The sequence below is a fragment of the Phacochoerus africanus genome, chromosome 3 (assembly GCF_016906955.1).
Source record: "Phacochoerus africanus isolate WHEZ1 chromosome 3, ROS_Pafr_v1, whole genome shotgun sequence".
NCBI classification, from domain to species: Eukaryota; Metazoa; Chordata; class Mammalia; order Artiodactyla; family Suidae; genus Phacochoerus; species Phacochoerus africanus.
The window spans coordinates 157,232,398-157,256,507 of record NC_062546.1 but is presented as its reverse complement, the minus strand read 5'-3'; the positions used below and the strand labels follow the sequence as shown (position 1 = coordinate 157,256,507).

General features: G+C 37.3%; 1 protein-coding gene across 2 annotated transcripts in view; it reads right to left on the bottom strand.

Annotated features, from left to right (window-relative positions):
• The window catches only part of FAM171B (family with sequence similarity 171 member B), a 70,780-nt gene that overhangs the window by 15,535 nt on the left and 31,135 nt on the right, over nt 1-24,110 (bottom strand). Inside the window, exons 2-5 of one of the 2 annotated variants that reach the window (XM_047773032.1) lie at nt 7,445-7,678; nt 4,221-4,313; nt 3,963-4,022; nt 884-1,042 (exon numbers count right to left, since the gene is read on the bottom strand). In XM_047773032.1, the coding sequence (XP_047628988.1) occupies nt 884-1,042; nt 3,963-4,022; nt 4,221-4,313; nt 7,445-7,678 (546 nt within the window). The remainder of the gene's footprint in view (nt 1-883; nt 1,043-3,962; nt 4,023-4,220; nt 4,314-7,444; nt 7,679-24,110) is intronic. The other variant, XM_047773034.1, reaches the window with a different exon arrangement.

The following is a 24,110-nucleotide window of genomic DNA, read 5'->3' as shown; positions in this document are numbered from 1 at the left end:
TATAGCTCTGATGTGACCCCTGGGAACCTCCATATACAGCCTTAAAAAGAAAAAAAAAAAGAAAAAGTAAAATTCCATCATCTTCTTAACTTAGGTCAAGACAGCCTTATGTAAGTGTATTAGTGATGTTGAATGTGAAAAACACATTTTTCAATATTATCATTTTACTTATAGATAAAATCAAATATATTTGAAAAGAAAACTTTCCAATTGTTTACTCCAAACTTTTTTATATCTAAAAATGGTTGACATTTCTGATTAACTTGGTAAGAATGAATAGGTCAAATTATAAAAATAAGTAAACTTTTTTTTTTTTGTCTTTTTAGGGCCATACCCATGACATATGGAGGTTCCCAGGTTAGGGGTCTAATTGGAGCTGTAGCCACCGGCCTACACCACAGTCACAGCAATGCCAGATCTGAGCTGCACCTGTGATCTACACCACAGCTCACAGCAACGCTGGATACTTAAACCACTGAGCGAGGGCAGGGATCGAACCCACAACCTTGTGGTTCCTAGTCGGATTTATTTCTGTTGTACCACGACCGGAACCCCTAATAAGTAAACTTCTTAATCAAATTTCCATTTTTATTGTATAATTTTGCAAATTAAAAAAATTATCATTACTATTTTCTATACCTTGTTTTTACCTCCTGTGGATAAAAATATTCTGTAAATTAAATCTTCCATTAATTTGAAATAATGTATGCACAATTCTGGTATAATCTTTCTTTCACTGGATAAAAGATACTTGCCTATAAACATTTTATCATGCTTATTTCAAAAGTGAAATCTCCTCCAAAACGTAAATGAATATCAAATAGCTAAATAATATTTGATAAGAGATCTATGTTTTTATAAATAGAAAAAAATTTTTAAATACCTGACTTATTAAGAGTAATTCCAGTTGTGTACAGAAAATTGTCCACTTTCAAAAACTGCTGTAGAACTGTAAGGTAGCCTGTAACGTTACTAATGTGATGGTTGTCAGGTAGTTTAATTAAGGCTTTTGAAAACTGAACACTTGGTTGAGATTTGGCATCTGGAAAAAGGAGACTTCATTAGCAAACAGACAAATAAATGCATGTTAAGCATAACAATATTGGTAGGACATTATTCTCCAAGGGAAGCAGTTATTTCTAAACCATTACTAACATCTCCTCATACAATTATTATTTTATATTCAGGTCTGAATAAATAAGGAATCTCCCTTTCTCTGGATCACACAAGGTACCGTTAGTTTAGAGACTGGATTCTGCTGCCCAGAATTTCTTCACCCTTTGAGCTTCACTCCAGGGAACCACACATTGATCCATGTGGTTCACTGGGGGTTTCATATCTGTAGCAGAAGTAAAGGCAATGGTGATGCCAGAATGAGCTGAAACCAATCAATCAAAAGCATCTCATTATTCTCTTGGCCATAGTGATTTGCTGAACGACGGATCCTGTGACAACCACAGTTAATGAGATGCAATGTGAATTTTGCTTGGACTTCAAGGAGAAAAGACTTGCTTTTCCCCACCAGATTTTATATGAACAAGTATATTTCTGGGAGCCATAAAAGCCATCTTGTGACCAAAAATGAGAGCTCCTTTGAAAACTAAGACCATGCTTAAGAAGTAAAAGAGTTGAGAAATGGAAAGAGTAAAACTAGTTTCCAATTACTTCAACTGAAGCCCTGATCAAGCCTCTTACACACTTATCACTTAAGTAATAAATAAGTACTCCTTTGGGCTTATGCTAATTTAGGACTGAGTTTTCAGCAACTTGCAACAGAAAGTTATCTGTGATGATAAGCCATATACTAGGTTCAATTCTCAATCAGACAATTAAACATGCATTAAAAATCTTTCAAATGCCAAGCACTCAATTTATAAAATTATCTCATATTAATAAGTTTGAATCAACCACCCTATAGAGAGCCTAGGGACAGTATTTTTTTCTGTAATCAACATATTTAACAATTGAAGGCTCAACACTTAAATCATTAAAACTAAAAATTATCAGACACAAATTCTTAGGATGAATAAAAGTATGGAGGAAGCTAGAAACATAGTACCTAGAAAGTAAATAGTTAAGGGATATGAATGAAACAACACATCTGTAATATATTATTCTTGTTAAGTTGCTTTAAGGGTACTATGTAATACTGTTTGATTCCTTACAGGTACTATCTACAACTTTTTAAAAAAATATGTAGCTTAATTATGATGAAAATCCATATTTTTTACAACTGAAAACATGTACACTAAAGGAAATGTTTAGCTGAACTTCTCTAAGGTTTTATATATTCCTGAAATTTCCAATTTCTCCTGATCCTTTTATGTTAGGCCTGTGTGTAAATATGTCATATTTCCAATATACAAAATTAATACATTCCTGATAAAATCTTGGTAAAAAACATAAACCTTTTTGGAAGTTAGTAAGTGAGGACATGTACTTTTCTTCTTTTTTTTTTTTCTTTTTTTAGGGCAGCACCTGCAGCGTATGGACGTTCCCTGGCTAGAGGTTAAATTAGAGCTACAGCTGCCAGTCTACACCACAACCACAGCAACTCAGGATCTGAGCCGCATCTATGACCGACACCACAGCTTATGGCAACACCAGATCCTTAACCCATTGAGCAAGGCCAGGGATCAAACCCATGTCCTCATGTATACTAGCTGGCTTGGTTACTGCTGAGCCACAACAGGGCCTCCAGGATGCGTACTTTATTAAGGACAGATTTAACATCCTCAGAAACATCGATCCTTTCTCAATTAGCCTTCCCAAGGGGTCACCTCTTAGGGAAATGAGGCAGTAAAAGGATGTGAGCTGAGAATTCAAGAGGGCTCACAGTGTCCTCATGGAGACATGCAAAGGCATGGGTGGTGCTGTCCAGACAGATGAGAGTGCACCACTGCTTGGTGCAGTGACAAAGGGGTGGCACGTGAACATGCTAACTCTGATTCATTTCACAGAATACAGCAGAAAGGACAATTTGTGATGGGGTTTGAAGTGCCAGGGAGAAGTAGGAATGTGTCAAAATAAAACCAAAACAAATAAACACTGAAAAGGGAATGTGGAGACTTGACTTCACTAAGGCCTCAGCAGCATAAAAAGTGGCCTCTCCTTGCACACACACAATTCCTATTTACATTTCACCCTTCAGACACAGCTCTACCTCACCTTCTCTGCTACCCACCAGCCAAGTCAGTTCAATGCTAAGATTCTCCTGCCTTGCTCAATGAATGACTTCAGGATTAATCAATCCCTTGTTTAATTTTTTCCCCAAATGATATTAGGTTTTCTTTTTTAATAAAGTTAGGAATAAATAAATAGGTCCTGAAGATGAAGAGAATTTCAAACACAATTCTTTTCACCCTGACTCTTATATTAGACTATACTTGGAAGTTTTCTGCCTTTACCAGTCATTCCTATTATGCTTTAGTTCTAAACAGCAATTTCCCAAAAGAAACAACAAGAAGTGAGTTATTTTCATGTACAGAGGTTTTTTATATATATATAATATGTATATATATATATATAATATGTGTGTATATATATATAATATGTGTGTGTATATATATATAATATGTGTGTGTATATATATATATGTGTGTGTGTGTGTATATATATATATATATTTATATATATAAATAATGCAGTAAAAGTCACGAAATTCAGGGGTTTCCCCTAAGGACTAGCTAAGGGAGGCAAGGCAAGGATGAAACTATCATCTTCATGGTTGGTAAAGCAGGGCTGGAGGACATGGTTCAAATCAGGCCCCACATCAGGCTTCCTGTATTCTTCCCTTTGGGTTATGCAAGTGGGGCAAATCATGTCTGCTAAGCAGACACTTCACACCCAGTCTTAGGCCTTTCCCACACAGGCAGCAAGATTAATGCCAGAGACAGGAATGAAGATGCCCTGCAAACTAGAAAGGCTCCAAAAGTCTGAGTCCTCTTCCCAACTTCACCAACCACTAGAGCCCAGCAGGAGGTATGATCTGGAAAGGAGTTCGCAAGTTCTTTCCAGTATTTCTGAAAGACAGAAAAATATACTACAGTTTGATAGTGAAATAATCAGATCAACTTATAGCCAATACTAATTATCTCTGATCGATTTCAATTATTCCCACTTTATAATCAATATTGATCCACCAGTGAAGAAGTACAGTTATACACTACAGTCACTTTTAAGTATTTACTTACTATTTAAGTAAGAAGTGGTGCACTTACCAGCTAATTTTCCAGTAATTAAAACAGTGTCTTCAAATAGCCATATATTTGCTTGGCTTTGCGGGAACAGTGAAAGTGTAACTGATGAATATACTGTGAAATATAGCACAATCAGAATACTTTATTAAACATGGGGGAAAACTGGGACAAATATAGCTCTGTTCCAGCAGGTCCTAAAAATGCGGTTAAAAACAAAAAACAAACAAACAAAAAAAACCGTGTGATGGGAAAAGCAATTCAAAAAAAGGAAGAATGCATGTAAAATATGATGGAGGAAAAAAAGGAACATAACAAAATGAGAAGACTGGACATAATTATTTTACTAATCTTTATGCCATACTGAAGTTTGTACCAAGGTGACTAATGATGTTCTCTAACCCCATATATATATGGTCAAGTAAAATACTTGAATAACCCTCTGCTATTTTTTCTACATAATTGTTACTTATTTCCTTTTTATACTTTTTAAAAACTTTTCTTCTTGGCTCCATGATTCAAGGTTCTCTAAGATGGAAATCCAGTCTTTAACTTGCCATGCAAGAGCGCAATGCTCTTCTTCACACAGTATGCTTGACCAAACAGACTGAATTGGCAGAGGAGGCAATAGTTTAACACAAAAAGTGATCCACAGGCAACCTTTAGTGGTAGGCAGGATGGAGCTAAACCTGGCCACAAGGGGAAGGCACCTGAAATGACTGGTGGGATGAATAAATGTAGGCCGCCTGAAGATTACTAATTCTTTCAAGATCAGAAACATGAATCAGGGACAAAGACCATCATTTTATAAGCAAGAACAAATCAAATAAGCTTACCAGTCCCACAAGAGAAAAATAAATTTGGAGTTCCTGTCATGGTTCAGAGGTAATGAACCTGACTAGTATCCATGACCCCCGCTCAGTTGGTTAAGGATGTGGCATTGCCAGGAGTTGTGGTATAGGTCATAGACACTTCTCGGATCTGGCGTTGATGTGGCTGTGGTGCAGACCAGCAGCTACAGCTCCAATTCAACTCCTAGCCTGGGAACTTCCAGATTCTACGGGTGCAGCCCTAAAAAAAGACAAAAAAAAGAAAGAAAAGAAAAAAGAAAAATAAGTTTTGAGGTGTTTGATCTCTCTTCTCTATGCAATGTGAGTATTGAAATATCAACAGATGGAGTTCCTGTCATGGCACAGCGGAAACGAATCTGACTAGGAACCATGAGGTAGCGGGTTCGATCCCTGGCCGTGCTCAGTGGGTTAAGGATCTGGCGTTGCCATGAGCTGTGGTGTAGCTTGCAGAAGTGGCTCAGATCCAGCATGGCTGTGGCTGTGGTATAGGCCAGCAGCTGTAGCTCCAATTAGACCCCAGCCTAGGAACTTCCATATGCCGCAGGTGTGGCCCTAAAAAGACAATCAATCAATATTTTAAAAAAAGAAATATCAACAGAAATGACATAATATCCCTAAAATCACTAAAGGATAAAACATACTTGTATGGGAACACTTTTAATATTTTGAGATATTTCAAAGAGCTATAAAGGAAATCTGGAAAAGACAGGATAAAATATAAGATGTATACATTGATGTATGGACAGATGTAAGGTAATTCTTTTTCTCTTAAAAAGGAAAAAAGGACTATTAGTGAAGGTGGTTTTAATTCAGAATACATTAACACTAAAACCGAATGTTGGACTTCCTAGATTGGAGAGGAGGTGGTAGGGTAATAGCTTGGACCTTGAGATGATTGTAATTAGGGCACTGTTCCATTCTGGGATACTTTCTTAGTCACAGGTAGGTTATGAGGGGCAATCCTGACAGTTTTTCCCATTGAACCTGAGGAGAAATCCTTCTGAATCTCACTCAAGCTGGCATTCAGATTTCCTTTGACTCAAAAAGACAGTTTCAGATTATAAATGGGATATATATCCACTCTGGAAAAGTTGAGAAATACAGAGAAGGAAAGAAGAAAATGATGGTCATCACGATCACCAAGACAGGAACAACCTCTATTAGTATTTCAGTGTAGCTCTTCCTGGCTTTTCAAAAAGAGGGAGTGTGGTATTATATATAGAATATTTTCATTCTTTCTCATCCTAAATTTAAATAATTCAAATGTTTCCAATATGAAACTAAATAAAATATCTACTTCCTAACAAGAACCACCACAATAAAAAAAATGAAATTTTTATAAGACCAGTTACCTAATGTATCATCCTTCCAATCAATCAGACTTGTATTCTGGTACCTTGCAGGGCCATTTTCCTGAATGTCCCATTAATCAAACTAAGTCCTACCAATTTTTCACAGCTTCATTGAGATATAACTGACATCTAACATCATGCAAGTTTAAGGTATACAATGTGATGATTTTTACATGTACATACTGTGAAATGATTACCCAATAATTACAAATTCTTTCCACAGTAAGCTTCTTGTAATCTCACCGCTCCTTTCCATTTCCTCTCTTGCATCAGGCTGTTATCACTGTCCACCAGCACAACCACTGCTTCCTAGCCAGGCTCCCTGAATTCATTCTAGCCTTGCTGTTGGCCTATTCTTTATATACTATAAATTTAGCAAATTCAGTTTCTCAACAACTTACATTTTTATGTGCTCAAGAATTTATAAGAACTGCTTTAGTATTCATCATATAAATCTAAACTCTTCATCTTATTTTTTGAGAACCTCCTTTCATCATCTGGCCCTTCACCTGGCCCACCTTGCTTCTAACTAATCCTTTGGCCATGCCATGCTTCTCACCACAAAGCAGACAAGCTTTGTACCAGAGCAGAGCTGTTGCTCGGAATTCTTAAAAGCCTGTGTAGAAGGAAAAAAGTTTTCTTCAAACTGGCACTTCTTTCTAACCACCTTATATTGGCTTCACATAGTCTTTTTTTGTTTTTTTAGGGCCACACCCGCGGCATATGGAAGTTCCCAGGCTGGATGTCAAATCAGAGCTGTAGCTGCCAGCCTACACCACAGCCACAGCAACACCGAATCTGAGCTGCATCTGTGGCCTACACCACAGCTCATGGCAATGCTGGATCCTTAACCCACTGAGTGAGGCCAGGAGCCGAACCTGCATCTACAAGGACACCTGTCAGGCTCATTACTGCTGAGACATGACAGGAACTCCCTCACATAGATTGTCTTAATTTCATTTTACCAGAACAAGAGGTTTCCGGAGAAAAGGAAAAAAAAAATCATTCATATTTAGTGGAGGCAAAATACTGCTTAAGTGCTTACTTGGCATTCTTCCGGTCTTCCAAGGCAGATGTGTCAACACATAGCCATCTTTGTAAGCAATAATGGTTAAGCTGAGTCCCAATTTATAGGGTACTCTTATCAACACTGCTCCATTGTTTCTAGTTACTGTGGAATTTGTTTTCGTGTAGTTTACAAACACTTCTACAACTGCTTGACTCAGGTACTGACGACTGATGATGTCATTCACCTGGACTTTCAGCATAAATACAGACACTGGAAGGGAAAAAAGAGAAAAACCACAGCATGTTAGATCCCAGAGAGCATATGTCACAATACTCTAAAATGTCAATTAAGACACCTAAACAGCCAAAAGTATTAAAAAATTTAGGAGATACATATATATGGATGGACAGAAAGAGGCCTTAAACATTACAACCAATTCACTATTCTTCCTAAAACTGAACAAACCTGAATTTATTATTAATAAGGCAGAGTATTATCACTCCATTTTCCTTGCCAGTTAAAAAAGAAGAGAAGAAAGGAAAACAGTGAATAGTAGAAAGACAAGCGTTTCTGGCTTTAGGAAAAATAATCTTACTTTAGGTAGCTAATTTCTAATATTATCATGTTATATAGATTTAATACCAATTCCAAATAAAGTCAAAGGTCTGAGAATAAAATGCCATCTCACCAAACCCATTAGTGCATGGCCAGCTCCTTTATTTTGTTCTGTTGTCTGGGAAGCAGGGGATGTCTTTAGATCCAAATTACAAAATATCAAAACAAAATCTCAAATGGACCTAGAGAATATTATGCTTAGTGAAATAAATCAGACAGGGAAAGATAAACTCTGTATGACATTACTTATATGTGGAATCTAAAAAATAGTGCAAATTAATGTATATGCAAAACAGACTTACAGACTATAGAAAAACTTAAGGTTACCAAAGGGGAGAGGAAGGGAAGAGGGACAATTGGGGGTATGGAATTACAGATAAGCAACGAGGGTGTATTGTACAACACAGGGAATTATAGCCATTATCTTCTATTAACCTATGATGGAGTAGAATCTGCAAAAAATACTGAATCACTATGCTGTATACCTGAAACCAATATTGTAAATCAACCATATTTCGGTTAAAAAAACTTTCTCTAAAATATGAAAAAATTAAATCAAATATATAAACAAAACATACTAAGATAATAAAGTGATGAAAAATAAAAATTAAAGCTTGTTTCTATTGAATCTCCAGCCTTACAGATCTTGACAAGGTGTTCATGGATTTACCAATGATAATGATGTCTGGCCATGAAAGGACTTTTACCACCATGGAAATGCCTTTGCAAAGCCTGTATCACAACACCTTTGCTAAAGATGCCTTCTCTTCCACTCTAAATGGACTCTGCAGCCAGTCAAGGTCCACCTCTGCCCTTCCCTAGACTGTGTGACTTTTACGCACCTCTCAGTCCATTTGCTCGTCTGTAAAATTAGGAGAAGAGTAACTATTTTGAACTAATAAAATAAATAATGCAAATAATGCACTCAGCACAGTGGTTATCGAATCGAATGTTAATATCATTATTTATAACAAAAATTATTATTGCACAACTGGAGATGAATTCACATTGATAAGAAACATCTCATAAGAATTGATTATGCTGCTATGCATCAGTATGAACAAACCTTTTTTTGTCTCTAGATAATTTTTAGCAAGAATATCATGTCAGGTAAAAAATCCTAGTCAAATATTTACTGAGTTGCAATATTGCTACAAAATAGTTATCAAAACTTATCTATTCTTGGTTAGAATAAGCTAGATTTTAAATTGCTTTTGGACCATAACAAAGACATTTTAAATATAAAAAGAACCACTGTAATAACTGCCCAGTCCTGGGAAAGGTATCATCAAGTTAGAAAATAGTTCTGATCCTTTTTGTTTGGTCGGTTGGTTTTGGGTTTTTTTTGTTTTAGGGCCACACTTGTGGCATATGGAAGTTCCCAGGCTAGAGTTCGAATTAGAGCTGCAGCTGCTAGTGGTCTGCATCACAGCCACAGCAACACAGGGTCAGAACCACATCTGCAACTTACACCACAGCTCACAGCAATGCTGAATCCTTAACCCACTGAGCGAGGCCAGGAATCGAACCCTAATCCTCATGGATGCTAGTCAGGTTCATGACTGCTGAGCCACAATGGGAACTCCAGTTCTGATTCTTTTAAGAATCTAAAAATGAGGTTAAATGTATTCCAAATATAATTCTTTATATATTCAAACACATTTTTTTGTATATTTCCTCATATATGGTAATAACTCACTCTAACTAAAACGTGTTGATGAGCCAGGCATTATGTTAATTTTTAAGTGCATCAATCCATTTACTCTTCAAAACACCCTCATTAGATAGACCCTATTGTTGTCTTGATTTTATATATACTAGTAATGGTGGGTTAGCCAAGTTTATAAGTCAGCCATGGAGGACACAGTGCACAAACTTGGGGCAGTCTTTCCTCAAAGATTGTGCTCTTAAACTACTGTACTATGATTGCCTTATTACACTTTTAAAAGCTACTCTAGTACCAACTGACAGCATGGAGATGGGAAGAATTAACTGAGGGGAAAAAGGCAGGATTAAATCCTGCAAAGTCATAACTTAAAATTAGATTCCATTAGGACGGCTGAAAAACTGTTAACTTCCAGGACAATTTTTTTATATTCAAATGTGAATATGGAGAGCAGATTACAAGGCAAAATAGAGATAATTGACGTTCATCCACACCTCTACTTTCTCAGCATCTTCAATAATAGAAAGCCTTGCGGGAGGTTAAATTATTTGTGAGTAGTCATTACTGTCATTACTTTTAACAGAAAAATTCAGGAGCATCTGGTACTAAAAGGTCAACTAAGCCTTGGACCTTAACTCCAAATTTTCCTAAAATTATTTAACTATTTCCCCATCATATTGTTAAGTTCATTCTATTACTATTGGGGGGGGGGGGTTTGTTTTGTCTTTTTAGGGCCGTACCCATGGCATATGTAAGTTCCTAGGCTAGGAGTTGAGTCAGAGTCACATGCCACAGCAAAACAGGATCCAAGCTGCATCTGTGACCTACACTCATAGCAACACTGGATCCTTAACTCACTGAGCCAGGCCAGGGATCAAACTGCATCCTCATGGATACTAGTTGGGTTCTCTACTGCTGAGCCGTCATGGGAACTCCCATTACTATGTTTTCACACTAAAATAAATCATGTTGCTAATGATTTAAAATCAAAATATGAAAAAGAGCTAGAATAAATATATCTTTCTGGTGCCAAATGCTGTACGTAAATTACCACAAAAATCTCAACACACCTTTATAAAATATGTAACATCAAGTCCATTTTACTCGTGAAGAAATGAGAATTAGTACACCCAAGCAGTTATACAAATTGCCTCAAGTCTCACAGTTATTAAGAAGCTGTGTCAGCCTCCAAGCGCTCCCCTCTCAAGAATGACTCCAAGTCATGTTTACATCATGTTACACTGAGTCTTGGGGGTCACCACTACTAAAGTCAAGGAATACATGACTGCAAATCATTGAGAACTTAAATTCCTATATAACATCAATTAAAAAGAAAAAATATATACATACACATGCTGATCCCAAACCATGGCTTCAAACTCAAATGGGAAACATAACTCTTGGGCAAAAAATTAAAAGGTTGGCAGTTAAGGATTCAGCATTGTCACTGCTATGGAGAGAGTTTAAACCCTGGCCCGGGAACTTCTGCATGCCATGGGCACAATAAAAAAATTAAAAAGATAATACTATTTATGGCATGATGGGCTTTTAAACCAAGGTCCACTTGGTAAAAAAAAGACCATTTGTATGTACAGGACAAGCAGCTGCCACTCAATTCAAAGTAATTCCCCAGCCACCTGCCCCTAATCCCCTGGACAAAATTTATTGAGCCACTGGCATGAAGCATCTAATTAATGCAGTCTGTCAGGCCCTGGAAATGTGAATAAAGACACACAGCGGCTAACAATTGCTAGGGCTGAATTGTCTCAGAGTCTGTGAGTACCCACCCTCTGCTTTCCACTGTTTTCCTGGTTCCTCTTCTTCCAGAAGCTGGATTATGCAGCTAATCTGTGAGCCGTAGCAAAATCCCTCCCCTAAATCTTGTAGCCAGACTTAGATTCTATGTCTTGCTTCCAAAAGCAAGTACCTTAAATGACATAGGATACAATAGTAAAAATAGGATGTTTTATTTAATAGCCTACCCCATCTTTCATGAGAGAAGGCAAAAGAGGGAAGATAATGTACCAAAAATATGATAAACCATGTAAGAAGGAGACTGCACATAACCAAAAATGTCAGGGAATTAAGAGTCCCTATTAAAATTTGATAATGGGTCTTATTTAAACCCTTTGGACCTACAATGGCTCCTTCAACAGCATTTTCAGAAATGGGATTTGATAGGGAATTTTTACTAATTAGTTTGCCCCAAAGATTAATTTCAGAAATTCTCAGAGCCTTTGGATTTACAGGCAAATCCAATGTGGTAAGATCTTAAGGTAAATTCATTTAAAAGAAAAAACTCTGCATATTCCATCTGCTTCATCTTTGTAAAAATACAGTTGCCAAAATAAGACACCCTAAAACCTCCTGGCATTCTGAAGCTGGGTTTGATTCATAAAATGTTTTCTAATTCAGAAGAGATGATTTTACTTTTTCCACATGTAATGATAATGTTAATATAAATTTGATGAAAAAAATGAGTATCAAATTTAGAAAGAACTATTTGCAAAGTCAAATCTTAGTGATCAAAATCATAGCCTCCCTCTCAGGAAGGCTATACCTGTACCTCAGATTGCCTAACACAATGTAATGTAGGCCTGACCCAACATCGTCTCTGTGAGGATGCGGGTTCAATCCCTGACCTTGCTCAGTGGGTTAAGCAGCCAGTGTTGCCATGAGCTGTGGTGTAGATCACAGATGCAGCTCGGATCCTGTGTTGCTGTGTCTGTGGTGTAGTCCTGCAGCTGCAGCTGCAGCTCCAATCTGACCCCTAACCCAGGAACTTCCATATGCAACAGGTACAGCCCTAAAAAGAAAACACAAATATACCCCACTCCTTCGGGCCAAGTGCTAGAAACGACACATGTCCAGTTTCATCTGATTACAAACCTGCAAGACTTGCCCCATCTTAAAGGCAAGGAAATTAAAGCTAAAATTAAGCAGCTAATAGAGTACAGGCAGGATTGATTAACAGGTTCATTTTACTCCAGAGACCACGTGCTTTGCTCCGCATTCTCTCTCACTGAAAAGCCCCAGGAATTCTGTTTTCCTCATATTCACTAGCTTACTTATTTCTTTCCAATCAACACGGGGTCGGAACTGCTCATTTGCCAACCCTCTGAACCCCTCGTCCCCATGCTTCAGCCTGGTTTTTCTGGTCCCAGCACAAGTAGCAGCATAAACAGCATTTTAAAAAAGAACAAAAAAAATTTTGGCTGAAAGCCTGGTTACAGCAATTAAAGAGGCACAAACAACTCTTTTTCCTCCAAATAAAGTTATAAAGAATTACCTGCCATGACTTAAAACAGGATGCTTCTGACTTCTGAAATGTCAACAGTTTGACCAGGGACACAGCACTGGCAGCCAGAAGTAATATATAGCTATAATAATCCCCCTACGAGCTCTCTTCTCCAACAAAAATACTTTGACATTTAGATTGGACAGATTGGGTGATTAAATACATGATTTTCAACCAGAGGTGTTTTTGTCTCCGTAATCTACCTCCTCTTCTCCATTGTATTTTTCAGCTTTCCATGCACATATTATTTTCTCTCACTTAATTATAATCATTATGTCTTTCCCACATAATCTTCTTTTCAGTGTGTCACCATTGGTTTAAAAATGGTTCAAAATCAAAAGATTTCAACTACACTCTTAGGAAGCATATAATCTAAATGTTGAAAGAAACAAGTAAAAATACACATCCATGAGCAAGGTCCTGAGCTTGCTGGCAAAGATTTAACTATTTAGCACATGATTAGAAGCATTAAGTTGTGGGAATCACTAAAATTAAAAAAACTACTAAATAGGTATAAAGAAATGTTCTCAAAAAAGCATATTAGAATCACCAGTATTTTATAGTTGTTAGTATTATGCAGGTTACAACCGTAGCCATGAAGAAACTATTTTCAGATTTCTCCAGTATAAAAACTAGCCTACTTCTTTTCAATTGTGTTTCAAGCATCTATAATAACTTCATTTAACATACAACTTTTTTCCTCTCTAGAACTATAATGCTAAAAATATACTAGGTATATAAACTATAAATAGATAACAGATAAAATTTTTAAATTTTAAAATATTTTAACAATGAAAAAATTTTAAATTTTATTGAGGTTTATTCATTCTTCATAAAAACTGAAGAACCCAAGAATATATAGCAGAATGAAATAAGTGGGAACAATTAGACATGTTTCCCTACATTAATTCATTCAACAAATGTTCACGGACTGCCTACTTCTGTCCAGATCTGCACTAGCTAGACATTAGGGCTGCAAACATTGGTAAGGCACATTCTTACCTTGAGGAAGATTCTGAGGAAATATGTGCAAAGACAGTACTGCAGAATTATCTGATATTATCATAAAGGAGGTTTTTAAAAGGGAATATTGAAAGAAATACAAGAGAAGAACTTTCTATGGTACCTAATATAATTTTCTATAAAATTATGTACAAATTTAGAATCAATATGTCTAACCATTCCTATGAGTATCAAAGAGAGATGCCTGCACTCCTACGTTCACTGCAGTATTCTTCACAGTAGTCAAGACACGGAAACAACCGAAATGTCCATCAGCAGCAGATGAATGGATAAAGAGAAATGATGTGGACATACAATGGAACATTATTCAGCCTTAAAAAAAAGAAAGAAAAAAAGAAATACTGCCATTTTCAACAACACAGATGGAACTGGAGGACATTATGTTAAGGAGAAAAGTCAGACACAGAAAGAAAATGAAGTATGATCTCTCTTATATGTGGAACCTAAAATAGTCAAACTCATAGAAGCAGAGGTTAGAATGATAATTGCCAGGGGCTGAGAGGAGGGAGGTGATGGTCAAAGGGTGCAAAGTTTCATTTATGCAAGATTAATAAGTTATAATGATCTAATGTAACAGCATAGTGCCTACTGCTAACAATACTGTACTGTATGTTTCACACTTCCTAAGAGGGTAGATTTTATGTTCAGTGTTCTTACCACAAAATAATGTTGATGATGATGATGATAATAGGGTGAGAGGTAATTTTGGAAGGTGATGGATATGTCTATGGCCTTGATGGTGGTGACAGTTTCACAGGTGTATATTTATCCCCAAATTAATTAAGTTATATACATTAAATATCTACAACCTTTATATGTCAATCACACCTCAATAATATGGTTTTTTAAAAATAAATATTTTTTAAAATGTGGATATTGGAGTTACCATTGTGGTGCAGTGGGTTAAGAACATGACATAGTAACCATGAGGATATGGGTTCAATCCCTGGTCTCACTCAGGGGGTTAAGGATCCAGTGTTGCCACAAGCTGTCGTGTAGGCCACAGATGCTACTGGGCTCCCATGTTGCTGTGTCTGTGGCATAGGCTGGCAGCTGCAGCTCTGATTTGACCCCTAGCCCAGGAATTTACATATGCCATAGGTGCAGCCATAAAAAGAATTTCTTAAAAAATGTGGCTCTAGACAGGATTAAGATGGTGGAATAGAAGGACTGGAGCTCAACTTCTCTCCTAAAAACAACAAAATTTACAACTACAGACTGAGCAATCTCCACCCAAGTGGACTGGAAACCTTAAAAAAGATCCCCTACTCCAGAAGAAAAAGAGGAGGATACATCAAGAGGTAGGAGGGGCGATTTCACAATATAAACAACCCCATACCTCCCAGGTGGGAAGCTCCACAGACTGAAAACTCACCTACAGGAGTGAGAGTTCTGAGCCCCACATCAAACCCTCACATGCGGGGATCTGGCACTGGGAGAAAGAGCCCCTGGAGCATCTGGCATTGAAGGCCAGTGGGGCTTGTGCACAGGAGCTCCACAGGAGTGGGGGAATAAGAGACCCCATTCTTAAAAGGTGCACAAGGACTTTCACGTGCACTGGGTCCCAGGGCAGAGTGAGGTCTCCATAGGGATCTGGGTCAAACCTGACTGCAGTTCTTGGAGGACATCCTGAGAAAACAGGGGTGAATGTGGCTTGTTGTGAGGGAAGGACATTGAAGGCAAAGCTCTTGGGAATATTTAGCAGCTGCCTTCCTCTGGAGGTGGCCATTTTGGGAAAATCTGGCCTCACCCGTCAGTCAGCCTGAGAAGCCCCAGGACAAACAACAACCCATGTGGGTCACAGCCCTGCCCCTTAGTAAACAGGCTACCTAAAGACCCCTCAGGCACACAGCTGCTTCTAATCCTATCCAGAGACTAAGCCCCATCCACCAGAGGGATTAGAATCAGCTCCGCCTACCAGGGGGCAGGCATCAGCCCCTCCCATCAGGAAGCCTACAGCAAGCCCCTGTACCAACTTCAGCCACAAGGGGAGCAGATACCAGAAGTACGAGAGGCTACAACTCTATTATCTATAAAAAGGCCACCACACAAAAACCTATAAAAAGGAAAAGACAGAGAACTATAACTCAGACGAGGGAGAAAGGAAAAACCCCAGAAAAACAGCTAAGCGAGGAGGAGATTCTTAGCCTCCAGGAAAAAGACTTTAGATTGTTGATGCTGAAGATGATGCAAGACATTGGAAATAAACTGGAGGCAAAGATAGATAACTTACAGGAAACACTTACCAAAGAGATACAAGATATAAAACTTAAACAAGAAGAGATGCAAAATACAATAACTGAAATAAAAAACTCACTAGAAGCAGCAAACAGCAGAATACAGTAGGCAGAAGAACAAATAAACTAAACGAGGTGGAGGACAGATTAGTGGAAATTACAGATGTGGAATAGAAAAGAGAAAAAGATTGAAAACAATTGAAGAGAGTCTCAGAGAACTCTGGGACAATGTTAAACACACCAACATCCATATTATAGGTGTGCCAGAAGGACGAGAGAGAGAAGGGGACAGAAAAAATATTCCAAGAGATAATAGCTGAAAACTTCCCTAACATGGGAAAGGAACCACTCACTCAAATCCAGGAAGCACAACGAGTACCATATAAAATAAACCCAAGGAGGAATACACCGAGATGCCTATTAATCAAACTAACCAAAATTAAAGACAAAGAGAAAATCTTGAAAGCAGCTAGGGAAAAGAAACAAGTAACATACAAGGGAACCCCAATAAGGTTACTGGCAGATTTTTCAGCAGAAACTCTGCAGGCCAGAAGGGAGTGGCAGGATATACTTAACATGATGAAAGGAAAAAGCCTCCAACCAAGATTACTCTACCCAGCAAGACTCTCATTCAGATTTGAAGGAGAAATCAAAACCTTCACAGATAAGCAAAAGTTGAGAGAATTCAGCAACACTAAACCAGCCTTACAACAAATACTAAAGGGTCTTCTCTAGGCAGAAAAGACAAGACAGCAACAGGAAACAAAATTTCCACAAATGACAAGGCTCATCAGTAAAGGTATATATACAGTAAAGATACGAAATCATCCATGCACAATTATACCACCAAAATCTGAAATCATGAGAAGAGGTGGGTACAAATGCAGGACACTGGAGATGAACTTGCAATTAAGAGAACAACAACTTAAAACAATCTCATATACATATAGACTCATATCAAAACTTCAGAATAACTGCAAACCAAAAATACAACTGATACACAAACAAGGAATCTCTGGAGAGAAATATATCTCATAGTAAATAAGTGCATAATCCACCATAAATGGGGTCATTTGACATCATTCTTGGAATGCTGAAGTCTTCTTAGACCTGATTCGGATTTCCTCTCCATCAAAGAATTTATGATAATTATAATTAAATAATGCAACTGTACAATTAAATAATACAATTCTACAGTTGAATTATTAATAACTATTTCTCTCCATGGTACAATGTAAGGTCTATAATGTCTTATTTATCACATCACCTAGAATGGGGTAATGCCTATACTGAAGAATCAATAAGATGTAACAAATTGTGAGGACATATTTATATAGTTACGCTGTTTTTTAACCAATTTATGCATTTTATATTTTACTTATTTTCAGAGGGAGTATTATTTTTGTTATTCTTACCAGTTAAGTTATTCTTTTTATTATGCTATATAAAATATTTAATGGTATATAAAGCTTTCTTTATAAATTTTAGTTGCATAATATACACAATTTTAATATAATGCTAATTTTTAAAGAAAAATTGAAATGTAATAGGTAATAGATAATACTAAATAGTAAGGATGAAAGCCATACAAAATGGGATAAAGTATAGAATAAATTTCCTATTTGTGTCAGCATATTTTCCATTCCACTTCTCCAGAGGGAGACACTTAATCTGTTTCTTAAGACCCATGATATAATAATCTGTGTGAATGCAATTGTGTTTAAATGTATGTATTTTATTCTGTAAAAAATAAAAATAAAATTTCAGAATTAAAACAAAAAAGAAAAAATCTGGAAAAAAAATGTGCCTCTAATATCTACTTTGGAATCAGTTCACATTATCATTTTTTGAAGAGGGAAAATGCCAACATTTTGAGTTCAAATCTTCAAAGGGCATGCCCATTCATCCCTCCTGTTTTCCATGCTCTAACTTTTTGGTCCATTCCAATGGACTTTATGGTGAGAACTCAAAAGATGCTATGACTCAAATCAAACTTGACTGGAGGCATTCAGAGACCTCGTGTGTTCTCTACCCACCATTTTCATACAAAATATTCAGCAGAGAAATCTTAGTATAGAATAGTTATACAGATATCTAAGGATATAAAAACATCTGGTCCCAAATTTAAATGTCAAGGTAGTTAAAACCTTTCATAGAGACTTAATTAGGATTTCACTAAAGAGAATATCAATAATTCCCAAGTCTTTAGCCCAGCATTCAAAATCTAACATCTGGCCACCACTTCCCACTCCAGCCTTATCACTAACCACTCTGATTTCTATCAGAGATTGGCAAACTACAGCCTGCAGGCCAACTCTGACCTAAGCATACTTTTGGAAATTAAGTTTTATTGAAACATTGTCATAGTATTCATATATGTATTGCCTATGGCTGCTTTTGCTACAACAGCAGAGGTCACATGGTCTACAAAGACAAGTTATTTACTCTCTGGAACTTTGCAGAAAATGCTTGCAGACCTCTGCTCTGTACTGTCATACAAATGGGTCACTGGTCACTATCCAAGATCAACCCACTTTCCTGCTACATTATTCATTTATTCTATCTGAAAAGCCCTTTTTAAATCTCTACCCATCAAAAATCCTAATCCATCCTTCAAAGTTTAGGTCAAATGCCCCTCTTCAAATAAATTTGCCCTTATCCCAGCTAATGGGCTCTTCCCTTCTGTACTGAATAGTCTAATGGTACATGATATATTGTGATGTGTGTTTTACTTTCTGTGTATTTGTCCTCTCAGAAGAATAGCCTCCTTGACAGCCAATACTGTTTCAAACTCAGCCTTGTGTTTTGCTAGAGTTTAGCTGGGAGTTTAACATACAGATTCTAGATGAATGCAACAAGGATAAGAAGGGAAAGAAGGTAAGAAGACGAGCAGGAAAAAGCTAAGAAATGAAGGAATAGAGGAAAAAAGATAATAAATGAAGGAATAGAGGAAAGTAGGATAGAGAAGATCAGAAATGGCCAAGCACAGAGGAAAGTGATAATTGTAGGATTCTTACAGACACCACCTAAAATTACAGCCAGCTTTCCAGCCCCAGTACTTGAGTGTGTATTTTTGTGCTTCATCCCACAGTTGCCAGTGAAAAATACATTATTATAAAATCACAATTATTAGGATTCTTTTTAAAATTAATACCTTCCCCTCTTTCTGAGAATATTGAACTTGGAATTTTTGACTAGAGAATATATAAGTATCAAAATTTGCTAAATAAGTATAATACAATTGTATTACAGCAAAGATTAAATTTAATTTACTTTCACTATTACAAATCAATACCAACAAAGTAGTTTTACAATCCTTTCTCCCAGGGTATCAGAACAATATCTCTATTTAATTGGAAGGCTAAAAATTTAGAAAAAAAAAACAAGGACAACAAAGGAGCTTATGAAAGAAAGGACCATATTATTCCACATTCTGTAAAGCAGAACCGAAAGGACTTCAACAATTTAATCCCTCCAGCATTTCATATATGGACACACGGCTTCCTTCCTTTAAAAGAACACAGAGTGCTGAATTAAAGAAAAAGTTCAAGAAATTAGAAAAGCCTCCTTTCACTGCTTAAACACTAGTGGCCCCAAAATTCTTATTGGCTTTGGAGTTTTAAAAGAAAACCTGTGCCTGTTTGAAACAAAAACAAATTTATTGCCCTAATGCTCATTACAGAGAAAAATGTCAAAACTAAGAAGAAATTACTGAGGCAGAATAAGGACATGATCTCCAAGGGTGAAAAACGTTATGGAGCAAGTAAAATGCACCTTTTTCCAACTAGGACTAGAGGCTTAAATGAGTGTGATTCACCAAAACTAATGAAATTGAATAACATAAAAAACAGTCCTTATAACTTAAGAACAAGTACATTGCAGACAACTCAATAGGAAACAAATGAGAAAATGAGCTATTAGTACTTGGACTCAGTTCCTTCTTGCCTACCCAAAGGGCCCTTTTCTTCAGTGGAAATAAAGGTCCAATAAATAAATCAAACTTCTAAAACATATTGTCCAAGCTCATTCCACAGATATTTCTCATTCTGACTTTCATCTTTTCTTCTTAATTGTTCATCCTGCCTCAGAATCAATTATTCATTTACTCACAAATTCACCCAACATGCATTAATTAAGTACAATATACATGAAGGCACTGAGTATGGAGTGACAGAAGAACCTACAGCCCAGAGGCATCACAGATGAAAAGATTGAGAGAGAAAAAAGTGAGGTTTTTGTTTTGTTTTTTTCCTGAGAAAACTCAGCAAAAAATTTTAGAGACTGAGGAAAGAACAGTGAGGTTAAAAAGAATACATGAAGACTCTGCCAAAAGCAGAAATAACTGAGCTTAGGAAATGTGAGAAGCAGATATCCAGATATCCCTCTTTAGAGGAAAGACAGGAATTCAGCAATCCTCCCAGCAATCATGTGCTGACCGACATCATGCCCTTTCCTGAGTCTCTGAGTTTAATCCCCTCTACTCCATACTCACTCCTTATGATCCACATTGGCCTCTTGCACTTCCTTGATTCAGGCAAGTTCTACCTCCAGGTGTTTGCACAGGATGTTCCTTCATTAGAATTTTCTTTCCCCAGATATCCAAGTGGCTTACTCTCTCACCTCCTTAAAGTCTTTGCCAAAATTACACTTCGCATAACTCCTATTATCCCAATCTTTCTTACTCTGTTTCAGACCACTTTCAAGGTCAGTGATTCACCAGAAGGACTCGCCACTCATTGGCAGGTCATATTCACAAAGATTTATTACAGAAAGGGATAAAGAGTAAAAACAGCAGGAAAAATACACACATCAGCCAAGCCCAGAGAGGTTGGGCATGGGTTTCCAAGTCCTTCTCCTGCTCAGTTTACCTAAGACACAATTCTTCTCTAGTTGACTACAGGGACACATGCAAAAATGTCTAGATTGGTCTTCCCTTCATAGAACCTTAGGGTCCAAGGCTACTGTGGGAGTACTGGACATGTAGACACATTCCTGTCATGTAACCAGCCATGGTAGCTGAAACACAGGACCCCAGCATAGATACCAGGTGTATTTCATAAACTTGCTAAATAACCCTGAGAGGTCTGGACAAGCTACAACAGTACACCCCATTGCTCTGGGCATAAAAGGAAAGCATCATTCATTAATAACATAAAGAACATTCCAAGGCCTAGTCCCAGAAGCTGGCCAAGGAAGAATCATGATTCCAGGCTATCCTGGAGACAGGCAAGGATTGAGGAATCAAACCTGCTGTGTTATCACTTCCCTCACACCCTAACCTATTTTTTCCATAGCATCTTCTTTACATGCTGTGTAATTTACTCATTGTGTTAATTTTCTGTTTCCCCTACTAGAATGTTGGCTCTATGAGGTACTGAGATTTTTCGTTTTATTTACTGCTGTATCCTCAAGTATCAATTCTTATCTTTTTGTTTTTCTTTTAACAGGCACACCCGCCACATATGGAAGTTCCCAGGCCAGGGGTCAAATCGGAGCTGCAGCTGCCTGCTTACACCACAGCCCCAGCAGTGCCAGACAGGAGTGGCATATGAGAACTACATTGCAGCTCGCAGCAACCCCAGATCCTTAACCCACTGAGCACGGTCAGGGATGGAACCTGCATCCTCACAGAGACAGCGTCAGGTCTTTATCCAGCTGAGCCACGACAGGAACTCCTCAATCCTTATTTTTGAATGAACAATTGAATTAATGAATGAACCCCTTATTCTGAAATCATGAAGTGAGACTACTGGTTCAGAACCACTTAATAACTACAAGGGAGGATGCAAATGTGTGAAATGAGGTAGATAAGCCTTACAGTGGAGGGGGGACAAGAAGATACCACGTTAGCAACCATTTCTGTGTACAAATTCTTTGATGCTTGACCAGTTCTTCCTTCAATAACCTCTTCAAACAGATATGTTCATTCTCCTGATGTGGAGAAAGAACTTCAAAAAATAAGATTAGGGCAACCATTGTGGCTTTTCTTTAGAATAGCAATTATACAAACATTAGGTTCTATCAATCATTACCCAATTCTAAATAATTAATTGGGAAAAGTCTCTGTAGCATATTACCACGGAACCAAAATTGAAGTTGGCAATAAAAATGGAAACAATATGGGTGAAAGCAAAAGACTGCTATAAGGAGAAAAAGCCCCATTTGGGAAAATAATTAAAGAATTTTTAAATATAAAGTTGTTATAAAAATCTATTTCACACTGGCTTAGGTTTCTTAATAAATTGCTATTTAAAAGGAGCAATCCATTTGGAAGGTGTGAGTAGTAAATGTTCTTCCCCTAGGTACTTCAAATATATTAATGATAGTATATGGGAAAGAAGACCTTTAGAGAACCATCTCCAAATGTTCCCTCTCATGAATGTAACAATAGAAATCAGGTTAGCTGTATTAGCCAGGGTACAATTCCCCCTTGGGGATGAATTAGGTACGAATTACTTGAACACAGAGAACTCTAGCATCCTTTGCAACTTAATGATTCAATATCCTTAAGTATTCCTAATTTAATATAATTGATGAATGAAGTCTGGAATGGACTATATCATTCAGGCCAAAAGGAGAATCAACCTATTGCTATTTATATAAGTAATACCCTGAAAAGGATTTAGCTTACTAAATTAAGAATGTCCTCCCCTAAACAGTCCCCCCCCCCCAACTATTCCTCACCAAGTTTCCAGAAAGGATGCAATAATTGTAAAAAGAGCAAGTAATTGTAAAGTGGGATTTTGAGCTGCGCAATTCTAAGCCAGGGGACCTGGAGTAAGAGAAAACTCTTGCTGGAGCCCATGTTAGCACATTTATCCGGAATGGCCTTTAACGTAGGGCCAACTGTCCGCACCAACTGGGATGGCCAGCAGCCTCAAGAGAACAACAGTCCAGCACTGCCCAAAGCCATCATCTCTAAGCCTCACGCAACAGGATAGCCTAATCCTCTACAGCAGGGAAGTTTTCTTCACCATTGTTTGTGAGATGCATTCAAATTTCAAAAACATCTCAGAATCAAAAAATATGGTACTATATATAAAGTACTTATTAGTAAAGTGCCTTAAATCCAGTTAAGTGCTTTTTGGTAAGTATCTATTTTTAGTGATTCCACATCTTAATGCTACAAACAAAGACTATTATTACTCTTCTCCTTTAGACCGTATCCATAGGCTTAGCAACTGGATATCTAAATCTAATAACACAATCAACAAAAGTCTAGTAGACAAATTCTCTGTCATTTCTAAAACAGAAAAACATCAAAAGCTCGAGATGTGGGGCCACAGTTCCTAAACTCTGCTTGAAGCCACCAAAGGTGACACAACAAACTCACAGGGGTGCCAGGAAATATTTTAAATTTTCAGGGAAGCACATTTATAGTTAACATCTATTAGATACCACATCAACTCAGAGAATCCACTGTTCAACATTCAACTCAAAACAATAAATGACATCTTTGTGAAGCTGAGTGTTCAGTGATTTTTCCAATAAAAAGTAAGCACTGCACGAAAATGAATGCTGAACAGGAAATGAGGATGGCGATGTTCAGTCTCACTTTAAGGTCTAAGAAGTTGTGCAGTGTCTGACAGACAAACACATCCCATTAAGCAACTGGTAAATATGTTTTTTTTTTTTTTTCAAATGATTTCTAAGTTGTTAGAAGTTGTTTTCTGGCCACACAAAAAAGTTACTGAGCCACTAAAAGGACTATGAACCAAGAAAGTTTGGGAGTCTGTATTTGAGCAGTCATTTTATGCTCCACACTTCCATTAAGCACCTACTACTATATGCAAGATCTCTACTAGTCATTGCGAGAGATACAAGGAAATTAGCTGCCTTCAAATACATACATGAAAGAGTCAA